This window comes from Xiphias gladius, chromosome 12, assembly GCF_016859285.1.
Source record: "Xiphias gladius isolate SHS-SW01 ecotype Sanya breed wild chromosome 12, ASM1685928v1, whole genome shotgun sequence".
NCBI lineage: Eukaryota > Metazoa > Chordata > Actinopteri > Istiophoriformes > Xiphiidae > Xiphias > Xiphias gladius.
The window spans coordinates 18916978-18937076 of record NC_053411.1 but is presented as its reverse complement, the minus strand read 5'-3'; the positions used below and the strand labels follow the sequence as shown (position 1 = coordinate 18937076).

At 46.9% G+C, this 20099-nt stretch overlaps 2 protein-coding genes and 1 non-coding gene across 6 annotated transcripts; all 3 read right to left on the bottom strand.

The window, feature by feature from the left end:
* Positions 1 to 413: 413 nt before the first annotated feature.
* On the bottom strand, positions 414 to 9117 carry cysltr3 (cysteinyl leukotriene receptor 3). Its single transcript, XM_040140813.1, has 5 exons — positions 9039 to 9117; positions 6406 to 6598; positions 3586 to 3753; positions 3073 to 3240; positions 414 to 1529 (listed from the first exon to the last, which is right to left on the bottom strand). Exons 1-5 carry the CDS (start codon positions 9043 to 9045, stop codon positions 1028 to 1030), a joined length of 1038 nt encoding a protein of 345 aa, XP_039996747.1. The 5' UTR covers positions 9046 to 9117; the 3' UTR covers positions 414 to 1027.
* A 2612-nt stretch (positions 9118 to 11729) lies between these two features.
* On the bottom strand, positions 11730 to 19881 carry prelid1b (PRELI domain containing 1b). 4 transcript variants are annotated; one of them, XM_040140835.1, is made up of 6 exons: positions 19289 to 19696; positions 16898 to 17034; positions 16164 to 16389; positions 15583 to 15696; positions 15301 to 15379; positions 11730 to 14382 (listed from the first exon to the last, which is right to left on the bottom strand). In XM_040140835.1, the coding sequence occupies exons 1-6, from the start codon at positions 19445 to 19447 to the stop codon at positions 14270 to 14272; spliced, it is 828 nt and encodes a 275-aa protein (XP_039996769.1). In that variant the 5' UTR covers positions 19448 to 19696; the 3' UTR covers positions 11730 to 14269. The 4 variants fall into 4 exon arrangements, with proteins under 4 accessions (XP_039996769.1, XP_039996770.1, XP_039996771.1 ...); XM_040140836.1 differs by lacking the exon at positions 19289 to 19696 and adding an exon at positions 17352 to 17464; XM_040140837.1 differs by lacking the exon at positions 19289 to 19696 and adding an exon at positions 19704 to 19881 and having other exon boundaries at positions 11731 to 14382.
* Positions 18514 to 18585, bottom strand: trnag-ucc. Its single transcript has one exon. It is a non-coding gene; the product is annotated as a tRNA-Gly (tRNA).
* Positions 19882 to 20099: the final 218 nt, after the last annotated feature.

Here is a 20099-nt window from a genome sequence, read left to right as displayed (position 1 = left end):
TGTAAAACGTCTACACTTCAAATTGACAACCACACAGAATACCAAGGAAAAGTCCCGAATCCACATCATGTTCCCTCGTCTGTCTGTGGCTCTCAGCTCCGTTGGTTCCTACTGACTAAGTAAATCTTTAAAACCCCCTCACACACACACACACACACACACACACACACACACACACACACAAACACATACATATACTTTCATTTTTTAAACGCGCTCAGTAATTTTCCTAAAACACCTGCTACCTGTAGCTTTTATCAAACAAAGAGGAGGAAACAGTGAATGTGTTGGGGACTATTTTCAGCGGCGGACTAATCTAAGTTTGGTGCTGTAGTGAGTATCCGTGTTAGCAGGATGGTGTGTGTGTGTGTGTGAGACTGAGTCAAAATATACTACGGTGTGTGTGTGTTGACGGTGAGGATGGTGTGTTTTTAATAGTTTTCTGCGGCTCAGAGGAATCACATGCTGGTTAGTAGGAGACGTTCAGTGTGGATTCAGCCGACAAGGAGGAAAATACAGACTAAAACCAGACTTGCAGTTTTCTGTCAGTCTGTCGTATCGAAGGAAATCTGCGCAAAACCTGAAGAGGGTGCTGTTACTCTCCAGGACACGGAGACAGAGAGGAAGAGATGTAACATCTGTCCAAGTTCTAGACCACACACCGGCCACTTCGCGGTGAGGCCAAATTTAAAAATCCGCTTTTAATTATTCCTTTGAATGTTTTGTGTAAACCGTCTTTTGCTCTGGTGGGAGGAAGACTCACATAAAGACTACACAAAACTGTATCCGCTCAAATGTCATTGGGGGTCGGCCAGCTCCCTCCTCCCAGCCTTTCAAAAACCACATCCCCCTCTAGTTAAGGGGTTTGGCAAAAACTGTTTACATTTTCTCAAAAAGGCGGTGGACACCTGGACAAAACGGCTCCCGCAGTCCTCGAGGACAAGGCGACACATTGGATTTTAGGGAATCAGCACGGAGTTTGTAGACCGGCCCGGCTGCAGAACGGACCGGTGGACTTCCAGGTGTCTCAGCTGGTGTTCCTCCTCCTCAGTCTGGCCCTGAAGGACCCCCCCCTGCTGGACAGAGAGAAATGAGCGTCCCTCATTTTGTCTCTGAATGTCCTGGTGGAGTAGTAGTACAGCAGGGGGTTGACCACGCTGTTTGATGCCGCCATACACAGCGTCACCACCGCTGCCCGCTGCAGCGTCACGACCACGTCACAGCTCCAGCCGCCGCAAACGGCGTGCAGGTGCAGCGATCGGATCACGTGATAGGGCAGGAAGCAGAGCAGGAAGGTTGTCGTCACCATGGTAACCAGGTGCACCGAGCGCCGCTTGCCGCGGCGGTAAGCGTCGCTGCTGCCGTGGAGGTTGGAGCGGACCCTCAGGCGTTGGATGATTCTGCTGTAGCAAACAATGATCGTGAGGAAAGGGAGGAGGAAGCCCAGAGCCAACGCCACGTAGTTTAAGATCAAGACGCGCCCCCAGGAGGAGGGGCTAGACGGCTCGAAGCAACGAGGCGACCCCGACCTGAGAGAGAGAAAGGAGAAGGACGAGCAGACGAATGAAACACAGCTTCAAATCGCGACATTTCCTAAGTTATCCGGTCAGTTATGACGTTTCACTAAGTTTCAGTTTGTCCTGGGGGTGGCGCTAGAGAGAAACTCACGGGGGTCATTACACCTCCCGAGCTAGTTGTCTGGGGAGCCGGAATGGGATCGGGAACCTAAAGGACCGTTCGACGGTCCCCCCCAACCCCCCTGTCCTGGTGGTGGCAGTAAACGAAAGGTCAGGTGTCGCCAAAAAGTGGCCGTAGCCGGGTGACGTGGCGTGGCGGCGCCAGCGTGTCCGCCGGCCCTTACTCTGTCCCATGAGCGTCACTTAAAGTCCAAAACCGGCTCCGTCAGAGATCTTTTTTTAGCTCTCCTGACACTTAAAAATGTACGTCAGGAAAAAAATGACATTCTTCCATCCGTTGTGTTTCCGGCGTGTCGCTATTTTCGTGCTACGGAATGAAAGATAAGTAAATGAGCACCGACGAATCAAAGGGCAAGCTTTCTAACTTTACCAGTGTTTACAGAAAATCCAGCACAGAAAAAGCAACACAGTGATGTGGCGAATTAGTCAGCCAAGCATTTGTTTGCACTCTCCCAGAGTTCCTTGTGGGTTTCTCAGGACCGATTCGGGGACCGCGCAGCTGCCTTCGCCTGTTCAACCCATCCCTCGGTGTTTGGATGGATTTCCTCCCTGACGGCCGCCGGTTCAGCTCATTTCTATGAAAACGAACTCACTGCAGGAGGCTGATTTTCATACAAACGAGGTGAAACGATTGGCTGCGTGGAAGAGGCTTAAAAAAGTGTAAAAGATTAAAAAAATAATAATAATTCACTACTTTGTAAATCTTTAAAACTTATATTGATTGAATTAAAAATGAAAAGTTAGGCGGGTAAAAAAAGATTAAGTTAAAAAAAGAAAAAGGTCCCAGAAAGAAGCAGATACTGTGAAAAGCATGAATAAACGGGATTATTTAAATAAAACCAATACAAAGTTAAGAAGATAGATAAAGTTAACACCACGCTGTATAATTATCACACATATAAATATATATTTCATAACTTAGAAAACTCATTAAAAGTTAATGAAGTTAAAAGGATACGGGAGATCAAGTCTTGTATAAACAAAATAAATAAATTTAAAGTAAAAGCAAGTTTGATAAAAAATAAAGCAATATATTAGTTTAGAAAAATAGAAACAGAAAAGAAGATGAAGCTTTTAAATGATATAAATAAGATTAAAGATAAAGTTAAAAATGGAAATAAAGTTTCATAAGCTAAAAAGAGTTTCAAAAGCAAAGTCTTTTCTGTTTATTTCTGGACATGTTTTCTTTACATTCATAGAGAAAGAATATTGAATAAAACTTAAAAGTTTAACTGTCAATTGGTCACAAAAAATATTCTAAGAGATAGTTACAAGATTAAAAACCTGCTTCGTTCAAAAGAGAGCGATTTTAAAACTGCGTTTTATCTCCGGTCTACGTCAGGACAATGAAACGATGACTTCCCGTGAGTCTCACCTGTGTGTCACCCCATTGGTCAGGAAGGGAGCAGAGGACAGGCCCACAAACAGCCAGACTCCCAGGCAGACCCGTAAGATTCGAGAGGGCGTGGCCAGAGAGCGGTGACGGAGGGGCTGCACCACGGCGAGCCAACGGAGCATGCTCAGTAGAGTGAGGAAGAAGATGCTGAGGGAGGAAGAGCGGCACCTCGGTCTTTTTATCTTTAAATCAGGATTGTGTAAGAGTGTGTGTGTTCTTGTATCTCTCACACTGTGGGGATTCAACATCCTTTTGGGGACAAAAGTCCCCACAACGTCAATCGCTACGTTTTAGGACGGAGACCTGGTTTAGGGCGAAGGTAACGTTGGCTTTGGGTGAAGACTTGGCCCAGGTCAGAGTTCGGGCTGGGTAAGTCTCCAGGAAGCCGGTGTACAGTCAGTTCGATGTCCCCTGAAGTGATGCAAACGGGACTGTGTGTGTGTGTGTGTGTGTGTGTGTGTGTGTGTGTGTGCGTGCGCGTGTGTGTTTTACCTGGTGTACAGGTTGACGTAGAAGCCGTAGACGCACAGCCGGCATAACCAATCAGGAAAGACCCACACCCCACCCCTAAAGTAGTAAGCCAATCGCAGTGGGAGGGTGAGGGAGAAGCCGCCGTCTGATAGGGCGAGGTTCATCATGACCACGCTGGAGGCGGAGCTTCTGGAGGGAGACCGCGAAGAGAGAGTCAGAGCAGGGATGAAAGAAGTGCAGCCGCGTTGAGTTTTCAGTGTTTTACCTGTGAACAGACTGAACGGATCATTACGGTTATGAAAGCTGCAGTTCCTCTCACGTCCACTAGTTGCTGCTGTGATCCGAGACCAGTACCGCTGGCGTTAAAATGCCAGGTGTGATACGGATGAAGAGCGACGCGCGCCAACGCCAGGTGTAAATGCATCAGCTAGACCACGTCTGGAGCTGGTCCAAAGAGAGAGGATGTCAGCGCGGACCAGTAGCAGCAGGAAGGTTTGGGCCGGACTTCAGCAGCACCGTAGAGGTGTGATCAAAAGCCACTGCGCTCACAACTCGCGGCAGCCGCGCTCACGTTGGCGAACGCCAACTCGCACGCAAGGCAGCGGGGTCGGTGTTTGAACAGAGCCGGGATTTAATGTCTGGATTTATATCGAACACAGAGCGATCAAAAATCCCCCGAACTCGAAGCGGAGCGCGGCGCGCAAATAAACCCAAGGTCACAAAACAAGCAACCGATTCGAATAATGAGACGACAGCGAAGTCAGCTGCCAGTACAGCGTCCGTGGCGTCAGTTGTTACGTCATTCGGTTGTTGGAGAAGTGGGGATGTGCCCACGAGGTTTTTTTGTTGGCCCCGATATCGATCCCAGTCCTTTGCCATAACAGCTGTAGCTCGTAAATTTGACAAAGCTTATTTTTCACCAGCTGCTCGATCCAAATACTGAAGTTCCTGATCTAAAAGCTGGTAAACTGATCGGATTCAATCCTTGCTGCGGTCTGGATCAAAGTTAAACAGAGAGACTGTGAGGCCTGATCCTCTGGAGAGAAGGGTGTTAATTAACAGCCCGCCAGCGTTTGTTACGGGTCCAGTGAGACGCTGCTGCCTGAACGTTTCCTACACTTTGCCGAGGAGAAGAGAGACTAAAGATCCTGGTTGTGGCACAGGATAGCAGCGATATAAAAATAGTAGAGAAAGAACTGGCATTTAGTCCGGTTCGTTCCATCTGAAGAGAATCTTTAAAAGTTAAAGTCGCTGTGCGGAAGAAACTTCCCCCGACAGAAGGGGCTCTTCTTCAATCCGCCGACGGGACAACGGAGCCAGAGGAAACCGCCTCCACCTGAACATTCCTCGTTTCACCACAGCTGAGTAGGAACAGAGAGAAAAAGCTGGAATGTACAGACGACTAGATGCTGCACTCGCTTCAAACAAAGACATAACCACGATTATTGTTTAGGGATTCAAATATTACACCTCCTATGAGTCTGAACTATTGAACGCTATACGCTATACCTAAAGAACATGTCCATACGGCCAAAAGTACGCGGACACCCTCTCCATATTTGAAAACGGAACCAAAGGAGAACGACATGCTTCCACCTCTCTGGCAGCAGATTGAGGAACGGCCGCCCCGGTCTCAACGCGTTACGCGGGCCTCTTCCTGCCGTGTACTCGAAACGGTTCCGAATCTGACCGCATCGCACCGGGTTTAGCCTCCCCTTCACCTGCTCCCTGTCTGTGGCGGGTCGGACTTAAATATGCAGGCCCCGTCATTCCTGCCTGATCTCCTGAACCCTCGTGTTCCATCCCCTGCTCTTCAGGGCCCCCGTCCCTCAGGAACGTCAGACCGTCGACTCCGCTGAGGCCTTTAACTCCAAACATGAAACTCATCTCTACGCCTTCGAGACCCCTCCACACACGTCACATGGCTTTTTGCAGAAATAAAAACACGATTAACTCATTAAAATCCTTTAGATGGCACATGCTCCTTCTCCCTCATTAAAAAACTCCGGAATATGGGAATATTTTTCATTTCCCGAGTTTAACTGCTGGACACAGGATGTCTCATACTTCACTGGAAAGTTGATTCTCAGTGTTTGTGCGCTGGAGGCTTCAGGTTTCCACATCACACCTGTGTATGCTGAGGACCGGACCAGGATTGGCCTCCAAACTATGCGTGCTGTCACAAACGATGCTCGTAGTCCCGCCTCTTCAAATCGGACTCTCGCGCTTCGGTCAGCGAACGTGAAAACTCCGCACACGCATCGTCCTACACAAACATCCGACCGTAGGGACGCGAAGGAAGACACATTTTCGAGCGTGTGTGTGTGTGTGTGTGTGTCCTCTCTCCCGGTCTTCATGGTGGAGGTCAGGAGGTCGCGTGGCTCAGGTCCTGGAAGCCGCCTGACGTCGACCCGGATCACGTTCTTCATTAACGTTGACACGCCGTCATGTTGTATCCGGACCGTCCAGACGGTAGATCTGCTTTGTTTCTCTATCCTGCACGCGCGACATCTATTTCCTGTCTGTCTCTTTTTGTTTGTGGGGAATTTTTCGCTTTCCCCTTCGGGGGTCCGAGGACAGAGGGTGTCCTATGCTGTACAGATTGTTAAACCGCCTGAGGCGCATTTCCTGGTTTGTGATATAAGCCAATGAAATTGGACTTGACCTGTGTATGTAGCATTCCTGTGGTTAAAATTCAGTTTCGGAGGATATTTTGCTGGGACCTTGGTTTTCCTGCAGTTAAGATGAGACACGTCGCTCTGACGAGGAAGGGTTCGAATGAACGGAACGCAGCGGAGAGACCTCGCATGGATGCACGTTTGTGTGTTTGCGTGTTCGGACCTGCGGCCGCTCTGCAGGGAGAAAACCACCAGCGCGCCGATGTTGCAGAGCAACGCCACAGGAAACAGCAGCAGGTAGGTGACGGTGTAGGCGCGGTACTTGAACGCGTCGTCGTTGTGGAAACACGCCACCAGCAACTCCGCCGTCACCGAGGTGCTGTTGCCGCCGCCGACGGGAGTGGTCAGCAGGAATTCTGCAAAATAAACACACACGTACAATATTTGGACTGAATATATTTGAAACAAATAAATAAAGTCACGATGCGATTTCTGTCTGTGGGGGGGGGGTTTAACGTCCTGTCCGGAGCATACGTGGGTCACTTTCCACCCCCTCCCCGGTAATAATTACATTATTATTATTAATATTTGCCAAACTGTCCCAGTAAAAGCTGCTGAACCAGCTGTGACCAGCTCCTGTTCTCAGCGTAGCCGTGGACGTTCAGACAACTGTCACAGGGTCAATGTGACGCCGAAGGAAACTTAGAAACAGGGAGACTCTTAACCGGAGAGCAAAGAAGAAAAAACAAGTTCCGATACACAAATCTGTTCACGGTTTTTTCCCTTTCAAAAGCCAAAAGGTTGGAAAGCATTGGTTTAATGGTCAACGTGTTGCATTTAATAAACTTGTCATATGTTTTTTATTATTATAAAATCAGAATCTGTAACATGACTTGTAAATAACTGTAAAACAAATGTCAGGGAAGTAAAAAGTACAATAGCTCAGCTCGAAATATGATGGAGTAGAAGCACAAGGAAGCAAGAAGCCGAGATCTCTGACTGAATCTAAACACACCACAGACCAGGCCCACACCAGCTGACCCACGCCGACGCCTGTGCGTGTGCGTGTGCGTGTGCGTGTGTGTGAGTGTGTGGTATGTAAATCAGGCGAAACCAGTCGGCCTGTTTTATACACAGCGGCTTTCATTCTGTAAACACCAGCGGGCCACTTGGTGATAAAACACACTGTTGTTCCTCGACTGCAAAGTTGAAGGAAGCATCTTTACTGTTCCTCTCTGACCTGTAAAGTACTGACTGGATGATGGACTCTGTTAAAGAGGACGGAATAAATTCACTGACATCAGTTCAAAGTAAAAAAAAAGTTTCCAGGACCCCCCTGTATTCGGGTCCGGATATTTGGTGACGAACTACTGTAGCTGGAGCCAGTTGCATCAGCCGTTACTGTCCAGAAGAGTTATGTGGACATCACATAAATATTTAGATTATCATATGTATACATAGCTCTCGGCTCCGAGGGGAGGCAGGGGGGTCAGGGCCCCGGGCAACGCGGCGTTTAGAGTCATTCCTTATCCATGAAGTTAGAGCCCGAAGCGGCAGGACCCTCCTCTGTTACTGCTCGCCTCTTTTGTTTATTACGCTCATTATGACCTGTTCCGATAATGACTTCGCCCAGAGAGCGGCACGAGCGACAACTCGTGCTTTTCGAGCGGGGTCATGTAACGACCTAGTTCTCGGCTGAGGCCGGTAACTTCCTGGAGTCTCCCCGGTTGCTTGGCAACTGCGCAGGACGTGACCCCCATACTTTTTATACCTCAGTTCTTGTGCGGATTCGGCAGACCAGATATAACGTGTCGATCGGTTTGTCTGGTTAGCGGTGTCCCCGTTTCCAGTCTTTGTGCTAAGCTAAGCTAAGCTAAGCTAAGCTAAGCAGCTGCCGGCTGTAGATTCACATCCACCGGACACACATGAGAGCTGTATTAATCTGTATCAACCTGAACATCTAACTCTGGACATTTTAGGAAAAAAGACTAAATGCTCAAACAAATAGATTTTCCTTTCATTTCCAAACGGCTCAAAAACACCTCTACAACAGCCTCTGTGTCGACTGACACTGGCGTTGACAGGTTGATTGTTTGGGGCGGAACAGAAAACACCCCGTCAGGCCAAAGAAATCCTCCGAGGACAACTTTCCTCTGGACCTTCTCCTCTGTCAGCACCTGACTGCGAACAATCCCCACATACATTTATCCGGATATATGCAAACAATCGAGTGCAGCGTGGCCCGACTGCCGTGACCTTTGACCTCACTGTTTTCTGTTGACATAATAATGTTTATAACGTTGCCGATCGTGGTTCGACCAACAGCACAGCGAGGAAAAACGCTTCCATCGGGAAGTTAGGACACGTTAAAAAACTGAAAATTGAAACGAAGTAAATCGTCGGTTTAGTCCAGGCTTCTGCAGAACTGTTTATGACCTAATAAAAACCGGTCTGTTTTCGGCATCAGCCGGTTTGTGTCTCTTTGCAGTCTTGATTGCTTTGATTGACTTTTCAGACAATCCAAAGGGTCTTTAAATGCTCTATTCAGCCTCAGACGTATCAGCTTTTCCTCAATCCGTCACTTTCTCTGTGTTTCATACAGGACACTTGATCCTTAAGTTTATCTGAAGAAGTGACCAAGTCTGGAGATGCACGGTTGTCATTAATACAACTGCTGACGTACCAGCAGAAAGTCTGCGTGACTGGTTTTACCTGTCACCAGAAACCACCGGATTTCTGTACCGAACACCACGCGAGGGCTTGAATTTTGAGGATGAAATTGGAGCCTTTCCCAGGCTTTGCCACCTCGCTCTTTGCCTCACCCTGTCAGTCTGTATTGCGAAAGTCGTCACTCACCGCTCATCCTGTCACCGCTTCCATCCGTCCGTCTGCGTGCCCCCCGCCGTCTCTCTGACTTCTGTCCAGCGCCGACGCTCCGTGTTCGAATCCTCCTGCGGGAGCGCCTGTGGGTGTGTTAGATGCACCACAACTATTCCGTGGAAGTCTGTGCGCACACACGCTCACACTCAGATCTCGTCCAGGCAGAGAGCCAACACACGCCCGACAGCTCCGAGCAGACAGAAGTTACTCGCACACATTTTCCTAAACACGGAGTTTCCTGAAAAACGCTCAACCTGTCTTGGACCTCCAGTTCACCGGGATGCTCTCGAGGACCAGGTCCTCGGAGCACGATGATGTAATCGGAACGCGTTCACCAACCAAACAGACGGGAGGGAAAAACCCGTGAAGGAAAGAAAAAGCTGGACACTGCAGCTGCGGCTTGGAAATGTCCATCACTCTGCGTTTAAAGTCCAACTAAAATTAAAACCCACTTTTATTGTTATTGGTCCGTGCTGTTCTTCCAACCAGTTAAAATAGTGGGATGAAAAATTCTGTTGCTGTGAATAGTTTAGTGAGGAGAAGGTGAAGTGGCATAAAGTTAAAGGGGAAACATTCTGATTCCCCCTCTGATTTTAAGAGAGATCAGTGAATTATTTTATTTTGTTTTGTACAATTTTAGAGCGAAAAAGGGAAAGGAGCACCAGGCACAAAGAGACCTGAGCTCTCAGAGAACTTTTGCCGAGGTCTCAGACCTTAATTAGCTTGTCAGACCTGTGGCTTGATCCCAGCGATGCTAATGTCGAAGCTCCACAAACACTCTGAGTCCTCAAACCTCGTCCCAACAATCAGCAGCCGTTGGCTCCTCTGAGCAGCTGCCCAGCTACACTCTGACAATTAGAATAACTGATGCCCACAAAGCAGGAGGAGGCAGCAGAGCGTTTTCAGGAAGTCGTTTCCTCAGTTTGTACCTCAATCAAGAAACGGTGGAGGTCAAGCTGAGGTCTGGAAGACCGAGAAGACTTTCAGAGAGAGCTGCTGGTAGGACTGATGGAGAGACGAATCAAAACCCCCGTCTGACTGCAAAGGACCTTCAGGAAGATTGATCGGACCTAGGACAGGTGGCTCAGTGACACCTGCGCCCGCCGCATCGTTTAAAAGGTCCTGTTTTCTAGTGGAATGGAATTAATTTCAGCTGGCGCTGGGTCTGATTTCCATTTTAATGTTGCACATTTTTTTGGCAGGAAGTGATAAGACCTCCGTGATCTTGTCAGAATAACTGGGACTTAAGCGGAAGTTGGTGACGTAACACAGTAATAATCTGAGGATCCACTGGGAAATGAGTCCCATGAATTAGGAATCACACAAGTCGTCCTTTCTGCCCCAATGTGCATCGTGGGGCAGGACTGTGGTTAAATACTCAGCTGGGTCCGTCCAGCTGCGGACACGGGTCTCTCTCCTGTCCCATCTTGGTTTCGTGACGACGCGGCAGAGGAGACGCGTCCACAGGAAAACTGATCAGAGTGGAAAGTTGTTCCAGTCAGGACACGGGGGCAGGTTCCACAGGGCTTTAGAGCTGACTCTGCACCACTGAACGTGCTCAACAGCGGTAACAAGGACAGGGTCGTCCTCTGTCAAGCCCTTTACGTTTCTTATCTTATGGGAACACACGCAGAAAGGCCACGCGAGTCCAGATCCGGAGAGCGAAAGGCAGCCGGTCTGCCTGGCCCACGCCGGCTGCGACTTCTGGAGAAGATCTGGATCTTTTCCCGGGGACTTCTGTCCTCGTGCCGGGGGCTACATCTATCACGCTGCTGCAGCGCCACCTGAAGGTGAAATGCCGTCAAATATCTCTGGCTGATACAGATACAGGCTGTCTGCCTCTGCGCGCTAACAGAGACCGAGTAGTCTGGATCCAGTGGTGTTGGGATGAGCCCAATCAGGTTCAAAGCGGTCTTGACAGTTCCAAAAGATACAGAAGTTGTCCGTAAACCATGTCCCATGGGTGAGGCCCTGGAGTCCCTTCCCCACAGTTGACATGAGGCCTGAGATGAAGACGTGCTGCGACTGAAAGCCGCTCGGTTTCTCCGGGAGCCGGGGAAAAGTCTTTTTTCCAGGATCTCAGAGCCAGTTTTCCTTCGTCGGAAGACCCAGCGAGGATAATTACCCCCATATTTCTTGGGACGTGTAGAGGGGACGACAGATGTGTCAGCCAGAGTTCGATCTTCCGGCCGTTCCCGCTTGGTTTCAGCGTCCCCGGTCTGTTAGTGTCTGGCTTCGTTTAGGACACGATGGGACACTTCACACCAGCTGTTGCCTCCACAGCTGCGGATCTTTTTTTTTTTTTTTGCTCGGTTTGATGAGCCGCACTTGAATTTACACCAAGTGGAGGAAACTTTTTATTTACACGGCACCGTTCAGACACGAGGCGATTCAAAGAGCTTCGCAGAGGCAGAGGAGGCAGCAAACACAAGACGTTAAAGTCACAACGTGAGCAGATTCGTTCATTTGTGTGACATTTTATTGATTCTCAGACTAGAGCTGAAAAGATTTGTTGATCGACAGAGAAATAATTAGCAACTTTTTTTTTTTTCTTGTACCGGTATTTTCAGTAAAGGGTTGTGACACCCAGGTTTCTGCAGATTCTCCCCCTCATTTCCATCATTTCTTTTGAGCCAAATTGTCAAATGTGCTCTGATTTCAGCTTCTTTGTGGATGTTTTATCATAAATTAACTGAATAAAGAAATAGTAGTAAAGTCATTTAATTTACAGACGTCACGTTGTCCTCTGGGAAATAATAACAGTTCCTTCTGTTTTCTAACATTTTACTTGCATAACAATTTAAAGAATAGTCGAGTTATATTTTAAAACATTTTCTTCTAACTGCAACTTTTTTTTTCACCAATGAATTTTACTTTGTTTGTTTTTTAACACCATATTATGTTTGTTACATGCTTATTGTTTAATTATATACATAGAGACATTTCTGTTTGTACAGTTGTACCTTTTACTATAGATAAATTTAGTTTTTAGTTGCAGACGTTGATGTAAATCTGTGTGCGAATACATGAACTGAACCCATTAAACGAGAATGAAAATAATCATCAGTTACAGCTCGAATTCAAACACATTCTCTCCTGGCTCATCATTTAAACCCGCCGTTGTGTCTAAACCTGTTCGGGTAAACCTCCACCTAACCCCTCTCTGCCCTAAACTTTTCATCTCCCACAGGTATTTCCTGTGTTTCGTATCACAGTTGCTGGAATGTGACGCAGTTGAATGTTTGAAGACTGAATATTTTACGGAGAATAAACTAACCTTTTTCATACGTCATGAAGTGAGACCGTGTCCTGTTTCGTCTGGTATATCTCAGAATTACAGACTAGTATCTGGAGAAAAGGAAACTGGGGGGGGGGCATTGAATATTGAAATCATGAAAAGTGATGTTTTAAAATCTGAAATTGAAAATCAAAAAGCTTAAGGTCTTCGGTTGTGGCCTGAATATCCTGAGCTCTAAAATATAGAACTAGGAGTATGTGCTGTTTTCTCTCAATTTTTAACATGAAAGTGAAGAACATGTGACAGTGACGGCAGCAGCTGCTCAGGTCTGTAGATTTATTGTGATTCAACATGTTGGATTCAGTTAAACAGTGAGAATAACAGTGTCTGACATGACAGTGGCTCTTCACAGGATAAAATCAGTGTTTCTGGACAATTAGTTTTCTGACTTCACTGTGGGTTTTTTTTTTTGTTTTTTGTTTTTTTGCAAGAGTTGAAATGATAAAAGTCTAAAGACCTTTCAGGACTTTCCAGACTCAAACAGGAAGCCTGGAAAACCTCAGGAAAGACCGTGAAGCCCCGACTGGCCCAGTTTGGCCCCGAGGCGGAAACCAGTCCGATATAAGTCCAGGTGACCCGCTTCGCTTTGTCGCCCTCTGGTGGTCACTGTTACTAAGGCCACTATACAGACTATAAAACTACAAGTTGGATAGTGAAGTGACCATAAGCGGTTCCCTGAGAAAACCCGAGAATATCTTCCCATCTGCCATCGCACACCTGCTTCGGTTCTCTCAGGTGAGGTTCGATAAATCAGCGGTGAAGGAAGACGAAGATCAAGTGAGGGAAACCGGTTCTTGGACGAAAAGGCGATTCATGTTTCGTGTAGATGAATATTTACGAACTACAAGATGATGCCTCCACATTCTTGCAGTAATTCTCTAAATAGTAGCCGGAGTGGTCGCTGATGCAGGACTGAAGTTTCCTTCACACGGACGAGAGACTGAAGGGAAGCGACGCGACGTGCGATCCAGTGTCACGGTTTGTGATTTGATCAGAGGCGTCGCCGCGTCCACCAGGACCGAGATCCTGGGGATTGTAACTTCCCCCTCCAATATCAGGAGGCGACCACCAGAGGGCGACGGCGCAGGGGCAAGTCCCGTTTAGCAAAACTTTCGACCGCAGGAAACGTTCAAAAGACGAAACGTGCATCTGCGCGGAAATAAAACTGGCTTCATCGTGGATCTTTATCCGACCGGCTACGAATACAGCAAGTACTCTCCACAGACGGTGTCGTGATTCTGAATTTAATCCAGCAGGCAAGAGTCACCAGTGAAGCAATACTGTCACTAAATGACAAAGAAATGATACCATTAATGTCACGCGTGATTGAAATGATTCAAAATAAGATGTAACAATGTTAATATAAAAATATAAAAACGACTATAAAATAACAGAAAATAACTGGAATGTGATCCAAATGCTTCAAAATCTCATAACATCTAACACTAGAAAGAAAAACGCTTTTTATCTAAATCCGGTTTTTAGAACAATTCTACATAATTTGACCTTCTGTCTTTTTTTTAAATAATGAAACCAGGGCTGAGAAAAAGTTCCTCTCTACATGAACCAACCCAAAGTAATTACTGCAGAATAATCTAGAAACGGTGTAAAAACCAAAATTAAGCAAATAAAAAAGGAACTTTGTTAAACCGTTTTACTAAGATGGTTGAATTCCGTCCCAGTGAATCCTGGGAATGATTGTAGTTCAGAGGAGGACGACGGAGTAGCTAATATTTGTTGTTTTTCTGCTCGGCCTCAGTCACATTTAAAAGCAGCACTTGTTCTCTGATGACGGACTTCAAGAAGGCAACCAACCGGAGCTGAGGTTGGCGCGACGCGACGCCCCCGCAGTCCTAGCTCGGATCGATAGAAGCGGGATTTCTATTGTAGCTGTAGAATCGGACGACGTTCAGACGAACTGCTTGGGATTCTGGGCAGAGGTGGGCGTGGTCTGTGGTGGGAGGGGCTTGTGCTTCTCCGCCGACTCTACCTGGTCACCGTGGAGATCAGGGGGGGCCTCAGCTGCGGGTAATAAAAGAAAACACACAGGTACATGTTGTGTTTTCACAGGGTATTTTCCTTTTTTAATTGACGTGTGTTTGTTTGTGCTCTTCTACTCTCTTTGTGAGGACCGAATTGAGGACTGTCTGAGGGTACGACTTGGTTTAAGGGTCAGAGTTACACTTGGATTAAGGTCAAACCTGCCTCGTGTTAATTTCGTCGATTAGAATCGTGACGACACGTATCCCTCGACGAACCCTTTTTTTCCACGACGAAGACGAAACAAAACCGAGACTAAATCTCCACAGGATATCGCTCAAAGGCAGCGGTGTGAGGTTACGTGTTACCGGCATCTCACAAAACAGGAAATTTTGCTTTGTCGCGGTTTAGCTGAGTTAAATCTACACCTCTCACTGTGTCAGAGTTATTTGTTTTCCTTTTTGAAAGCAGTCCTCAAGTTGGATTACAATGCTTCTTCCTGGTCCTGACTAAAAGACTGAAACCAAGTGTTTTTATCGAATAAACTAGGCTAAAATTTTCATGGTTTTCTTTGACAAAGGTGTTTTAGTCGACTAAAAGTAAAAATAATGACAGATGTATCTAAACCTAACACGCACTTCTGATCTCAGGACTAAGACTACATCTCGACTAAGGCCTGATAACTCTAAGGAACCCTGAGGTTTTGTTGTAGGCCTGCCATGTGCTAGTACTGAAAGCCCTCCAGCTGTCATGATGAAGCTACGTCGAGAATTTTAACCAATCTTCCGTTCACTAGTTGGTCTCAGTCTGATTGTGTCTGCTGAGCTGGAGGTCGCAGTAAATGTCTAACTTTCTGGGTGAGGTTAACGTACGGGTGAGGGGAAGGCAGAGCCCCGCTACTATACCAGCACAAACGTGTGTGTGTGTGTGTGTGTGTGTGTGTGTGTGTGTGTGTCTCACTCTGTATCTTGGACAGGGCGTACTCCAGCCCCTTCATGGCTTTGGCTTGGTTACTTTTAAACCTGGTGAGACCAAACTCCTGGTAGAGAAACACAGAGACTTAGCAACACAAACCCACATCGAGTCTCTCTGTCTGTCTTTGCGAGAACCAGTTTCAGCTGTAAACCTCCCTGGTGAGCACTTGCTGGTCCTCGCTTCTTCACAGGACTGTTTGAAATGGGTTGGGTCAGGGTCCCCACAAGTACAGAAAATCAAACGTGTGTGTGTGTGTGTTTTGTGTACCTGTATGGGCCGGGCCAGGCCGTAGACCGCCGAGGAGATCCAGGCCTCCCTCCTCAGTTTGGTCCAAGAGGGACGACTGCAGTCCTCTTCAAACGAACACCGTTCCACCACCGTCTGAGAGGCAGAGACGGGGCATTCTGTCCATTACAGGGAGGACGCTTTTCAATCAAAATTCATGTTACTGGTCCAACACGGGGGGGAAAAAGGTTACATTCAGTGTGTAAACTGGTAGAACTGGTCGACGGTACCCAGGTGATGGGCCCTGACCTGTCCTCCAGTGGGGGAGACGTCTCATAACCCACTGTTTGCCTGCCTGGCTGGAGAAATTCACTCGTGAAGTAGGTGTGAAGACAGACACCCCCCCACCCCAAAATCTGACACCGGACAGGTATGGGTGGCAGGGGGTTTCCGAAGCTCTCCAACCTGCCGTTCTGACCCATAAACGCTCCAATTTACACCCACGTATCCCCCTCGGGGTCGAGGTGGGCTGGAGCCCACCTGACCCACCTGACACTGGACAGGTGGCGCGCACCCGGACCCTCTAACTTGAACTCCAGGGTAAATGACAGGCAGCGTCTCACCATCAGTGTGTTGTGGTTGAGGTTCCAGGTCTTGGTGGTGAGCGTGTGTCTATGCGGGTCCACGATGGAGTCCTCCAGGACGTACACGGCCCGGGCCATGTGGGCGGGGAAGACGCGCTCCGCCCAGCCCGGCAGCCGGTTGGTCTTTGTCAGCAGTCGCCGTGACAACAGGTGGTCGCTGGGGGTGACCTCGCGGTACAGGACGTCCTCGGTGAGGACGTGGGCGCTGACGGACAAAAACATACAGATTTAGGTACGTGCGGCACCTGTGGGTTTGCTCTTGAACGTCTATATTTGTGAGGACCAATTACATTTTAAGTAGAAGAGAGGAAAGCGAGGACATTTTGAAAAGTAAAGACAAATTAGGAAATAATTTTAATGTTTAAATAAGAGTTCAGCTGGTGGACTAAGAGATTTTTGACAGATTAATTTACGCTTTTCATTGGCGTAGCAGAAGCTGATGAGAAATGCGAAGAATAGAAAAAGTCATCGTGTTGTTACTAGTGTCCCCAATATTGTTCACGTCAGAAAAGTGTCCTTGCATTACGTCAGCGAGGGTCCTCACAGGTGCAGAAGTACAGATGTGACGATTTGATGCCTTTCTGCGTCGTACACGACATCTAAACACGTCGAGTTGGGTTAACGCATTACAACCGGCATCTTTCGCTGTCTCCTGACAGTCCCAGGCCTAATGGCTGACTGAGAAAATAACTGCCAGGTGCAGCGCTAGTTACCTGAACGGGTTGGGGTAGCGCTGCCAGAAGGCAGCCAACACCTGATGCCACGGACTCTTAATGTCGACCTCGCTGCGGAAATACCTGCCCATGTCTCCACAAGCACGGACGGAGCCTACGGCCGACTCCTCCAGGAGCTGCAGGAGAAAGCGTTTTTCATTTTACTCCTGTTTTCCTCATTTCATTCATTTTATTGCTCATTGTTTTATTCCAGTCTGATTTCTATTTAATTTTTTTTTAAATACTCAGTTGAAATAGAGCGTAAGGCTTAAACTAAACTATTTGATCAGTAGAAAATTAATCTGCAACTATCCTAGTAAATCTATTAATCATTTCATGTGATTTTTCAAACGAAACACTCCCTTTTCCCAACATCTTTACTGTATTATCAGGAAAAAGAAGCACATTGTCAGCGTTCTACAGTCTGAGTAACAGGACACTTTTACGATCTCACCTTGGAAATTATACTGAGCACGGTATCCTCACATTGCATAGACAAAATGATGAATTGAGACCAATAATCAGCAGATAAACTGATCATTAAAATAATCATTAGTAGCAGTCCAGAACACTGTAAATGTATTGTAACTCACACACCACTTCAACCTGAAGAAGCTATTTAAGTTCGAGCGTAAGCAGACATCAGTGCAGCTGCAGCCAGCGGTTCTCTTCGTTATCAGCTAATTCAGGTGTTTTTCTTAATTTCTTTTGTTTTTTCTTCCCCAATTTACAATATGAGAAACAGAGGCAGCAACTGTGTCATTCTGTATAAATTAAAAATCTTTTTAAGGTCTTAAATTGTGGTACTGCTACTTTTTCCTACGCAATAATTGAGTAGCTGCTGCTTCTGCTGAAGTGTATGACTGTGTGTGCACAGTCCAAAACCCAAAGCCGGTCAGTTTACTACAGTAGGATATAAATACAGCTGCGACTAACCATTATTTTCCTTATCGATTGATCTGTCAATTTTTTTTCCCCCTGTTTTGTCTATAAAATTAAAGTAAATTTTGAAAAATGCCGTTTATAATTTCCCACAGACCAAGGTTACAATCTTCAAATATGTGGTTTTATCTTAAGGACGAGTCGAGAATCCAAAGTTTACTCTCATGCGTGACAAAGAAAAGCATCAGATTCTTACATCTGAGAAGCCTCAGTTTTTGCTTGTCTAAAAAAACAAAAAGGTGAAAAATACCAGTAGCAACTTTCCACAGCCCAAGGTGATTTACTCAGATTGTGTTTTAATTTGACCAACAGTCCCCGTCCCCTAGATCTTCAGTTGTCCGTCACATATGTTGAAGAAAAGCACCACAGTCTCACAGCTGTGAAGCTGGAGCCGACAAACTCTTGACATTTTTGCTCTAAAAATGACTTCTACGATCAGTATGCGATTTTCAGAATGGTTGCCGACTGATTTATCAACTAATCGTTGCACTTCCAGAACATGCTGTTATGTCATTTGTTGCTCCTAAGCGGTGTGAATGCTCTTATTGGAAGCCGCTTTTCACTAAAGCGACGGACAAATTAATCTAATGTAACGTAAACCGAAATGAAAGAAACAAAACTATTAAAAAGGTCGTTTTAACGGTCAGGTCCCGGGTACCGGCACGAAAACGAACTGCGTTGGCCGGGAATCGAACCCGGGTCAACTGCTTGGAAGGCAGCTATGCTAACCACTATACCACCAACGCCTCCGATGGACTCCTCCCGGCCTGTCTCTTTATTTGCTCCGGAGAGGTCCTCAGCTGGATTTGACGGGAGTCTTGGGTCTTGATATTTTATGTTTATATTTAACGTCACCGTTTTCGGGTTCAGACAAAGGCCGTTAAATAACTGTCACTAACTTTTACTATTTTTGTTGCAACGGCTAGTATCTAGCATAGACTCTGTACAGGACGTAGGTTCAGCTTAGTCCGTGTTGCTGGTCTGTTATTTCACTTAGTTGAATGTTCAGGTAAAAGTTAACTAGTCGGTTGAACTGAGCGCCAACTTTACGTGTTTAATGTTGGTTAATTATACAGTTACGTCGGCGTTGCTAGCTGCCTGCTACTGGACGAACGCGGAAGTCACCTTCCGATTCGACAGTTAAGGGGCAATTAATTTACAATACTGCGCGACCGATTCTCCGTTTGTTTTTGTTTCTCTCTCTCTCTCTCTCTCTCTCTCTCTCTCTCTCTCTCTCACTGTGTGTGTGTGTGTGTGTGTTTTAGCTGTATTTAGCTGCTCTGGGATAATCTAGTCCAGATTTGACCGGTCTTCGTACAGTGGTTTTTGATCTGGACCTGGTCCAATGTGGTCTAGATGCAGAGAAAGGCGATGAAATCTAGGTTTCTGGTTTCATAACTTAAACCAAGATTTGAAAGTAGCTTTCAAACAGCGTTTAACGGGATTTACCTCCAATGTTTTACGGCCCGTCTCAACGGTCAGAGGTCGCTCAGTGTCGCGAGTTAACGTTGCGTCAACTGTCCAAACGGAAGCCGATTTCAGCGCCGTGTTTGTGTACAACATTAAATTGTTTTTTATGACCCAATTCAACCAACGGATCTCTCTCATTAAGCTAGTTGATTAGCTTCTGGGCCCCGTTCAGCGTTACTGTTAGCTCATATAAGTTAGCATTAGGGTTAAGGGTCGTATTTTATTATAATATGAAGCTGCTCCATCCTCAGCAGAAGTTGCCAGGCTCAGCAGTAGCTTCACTGGTTCAGGCTAAGCCGTTAGCTCCGGCCGCATAGATCCCAGGTTTTTGAGGCTGCTGTCGGATAAAGCTACATCCAGGTGACAGCTAGCCCTAGCCGATGAGCTGACATACCTGCAGCCTTTAGTTTTCAGGCAGGGTCAGCTTGGCGTTAAAGGCCGGAGGAGTGCAAACGCGGCGGGATGAGTAAAACACGGCAGCGGCTTAGTAGGGGTTTTGCTCTGCAGCCACGGCAAAATGTGAGACAGGAAGAACCGGGAGTCAGGTGATCGCGATAGCAGCGGTGTACATCCCACTTCCCTCCGCCAGATGGCGAGATTGAATCATTTCAAGTAGAAACAGGTGTGTGTGTGTGTGTGTGTGTGTGTGTGTGTGTGTGTGTGTGTGTGTGTGTGTGTGTGTGTGTGTGTGTGTGTGTGTGTGTGTGTGTGTGTGCGTGCGTGCGTGTGTGTGTGTGGCAGATTTAGTGAATTAATGTCGTTTCTCTTCTCTGCCCTGTAGAAAAAAGCC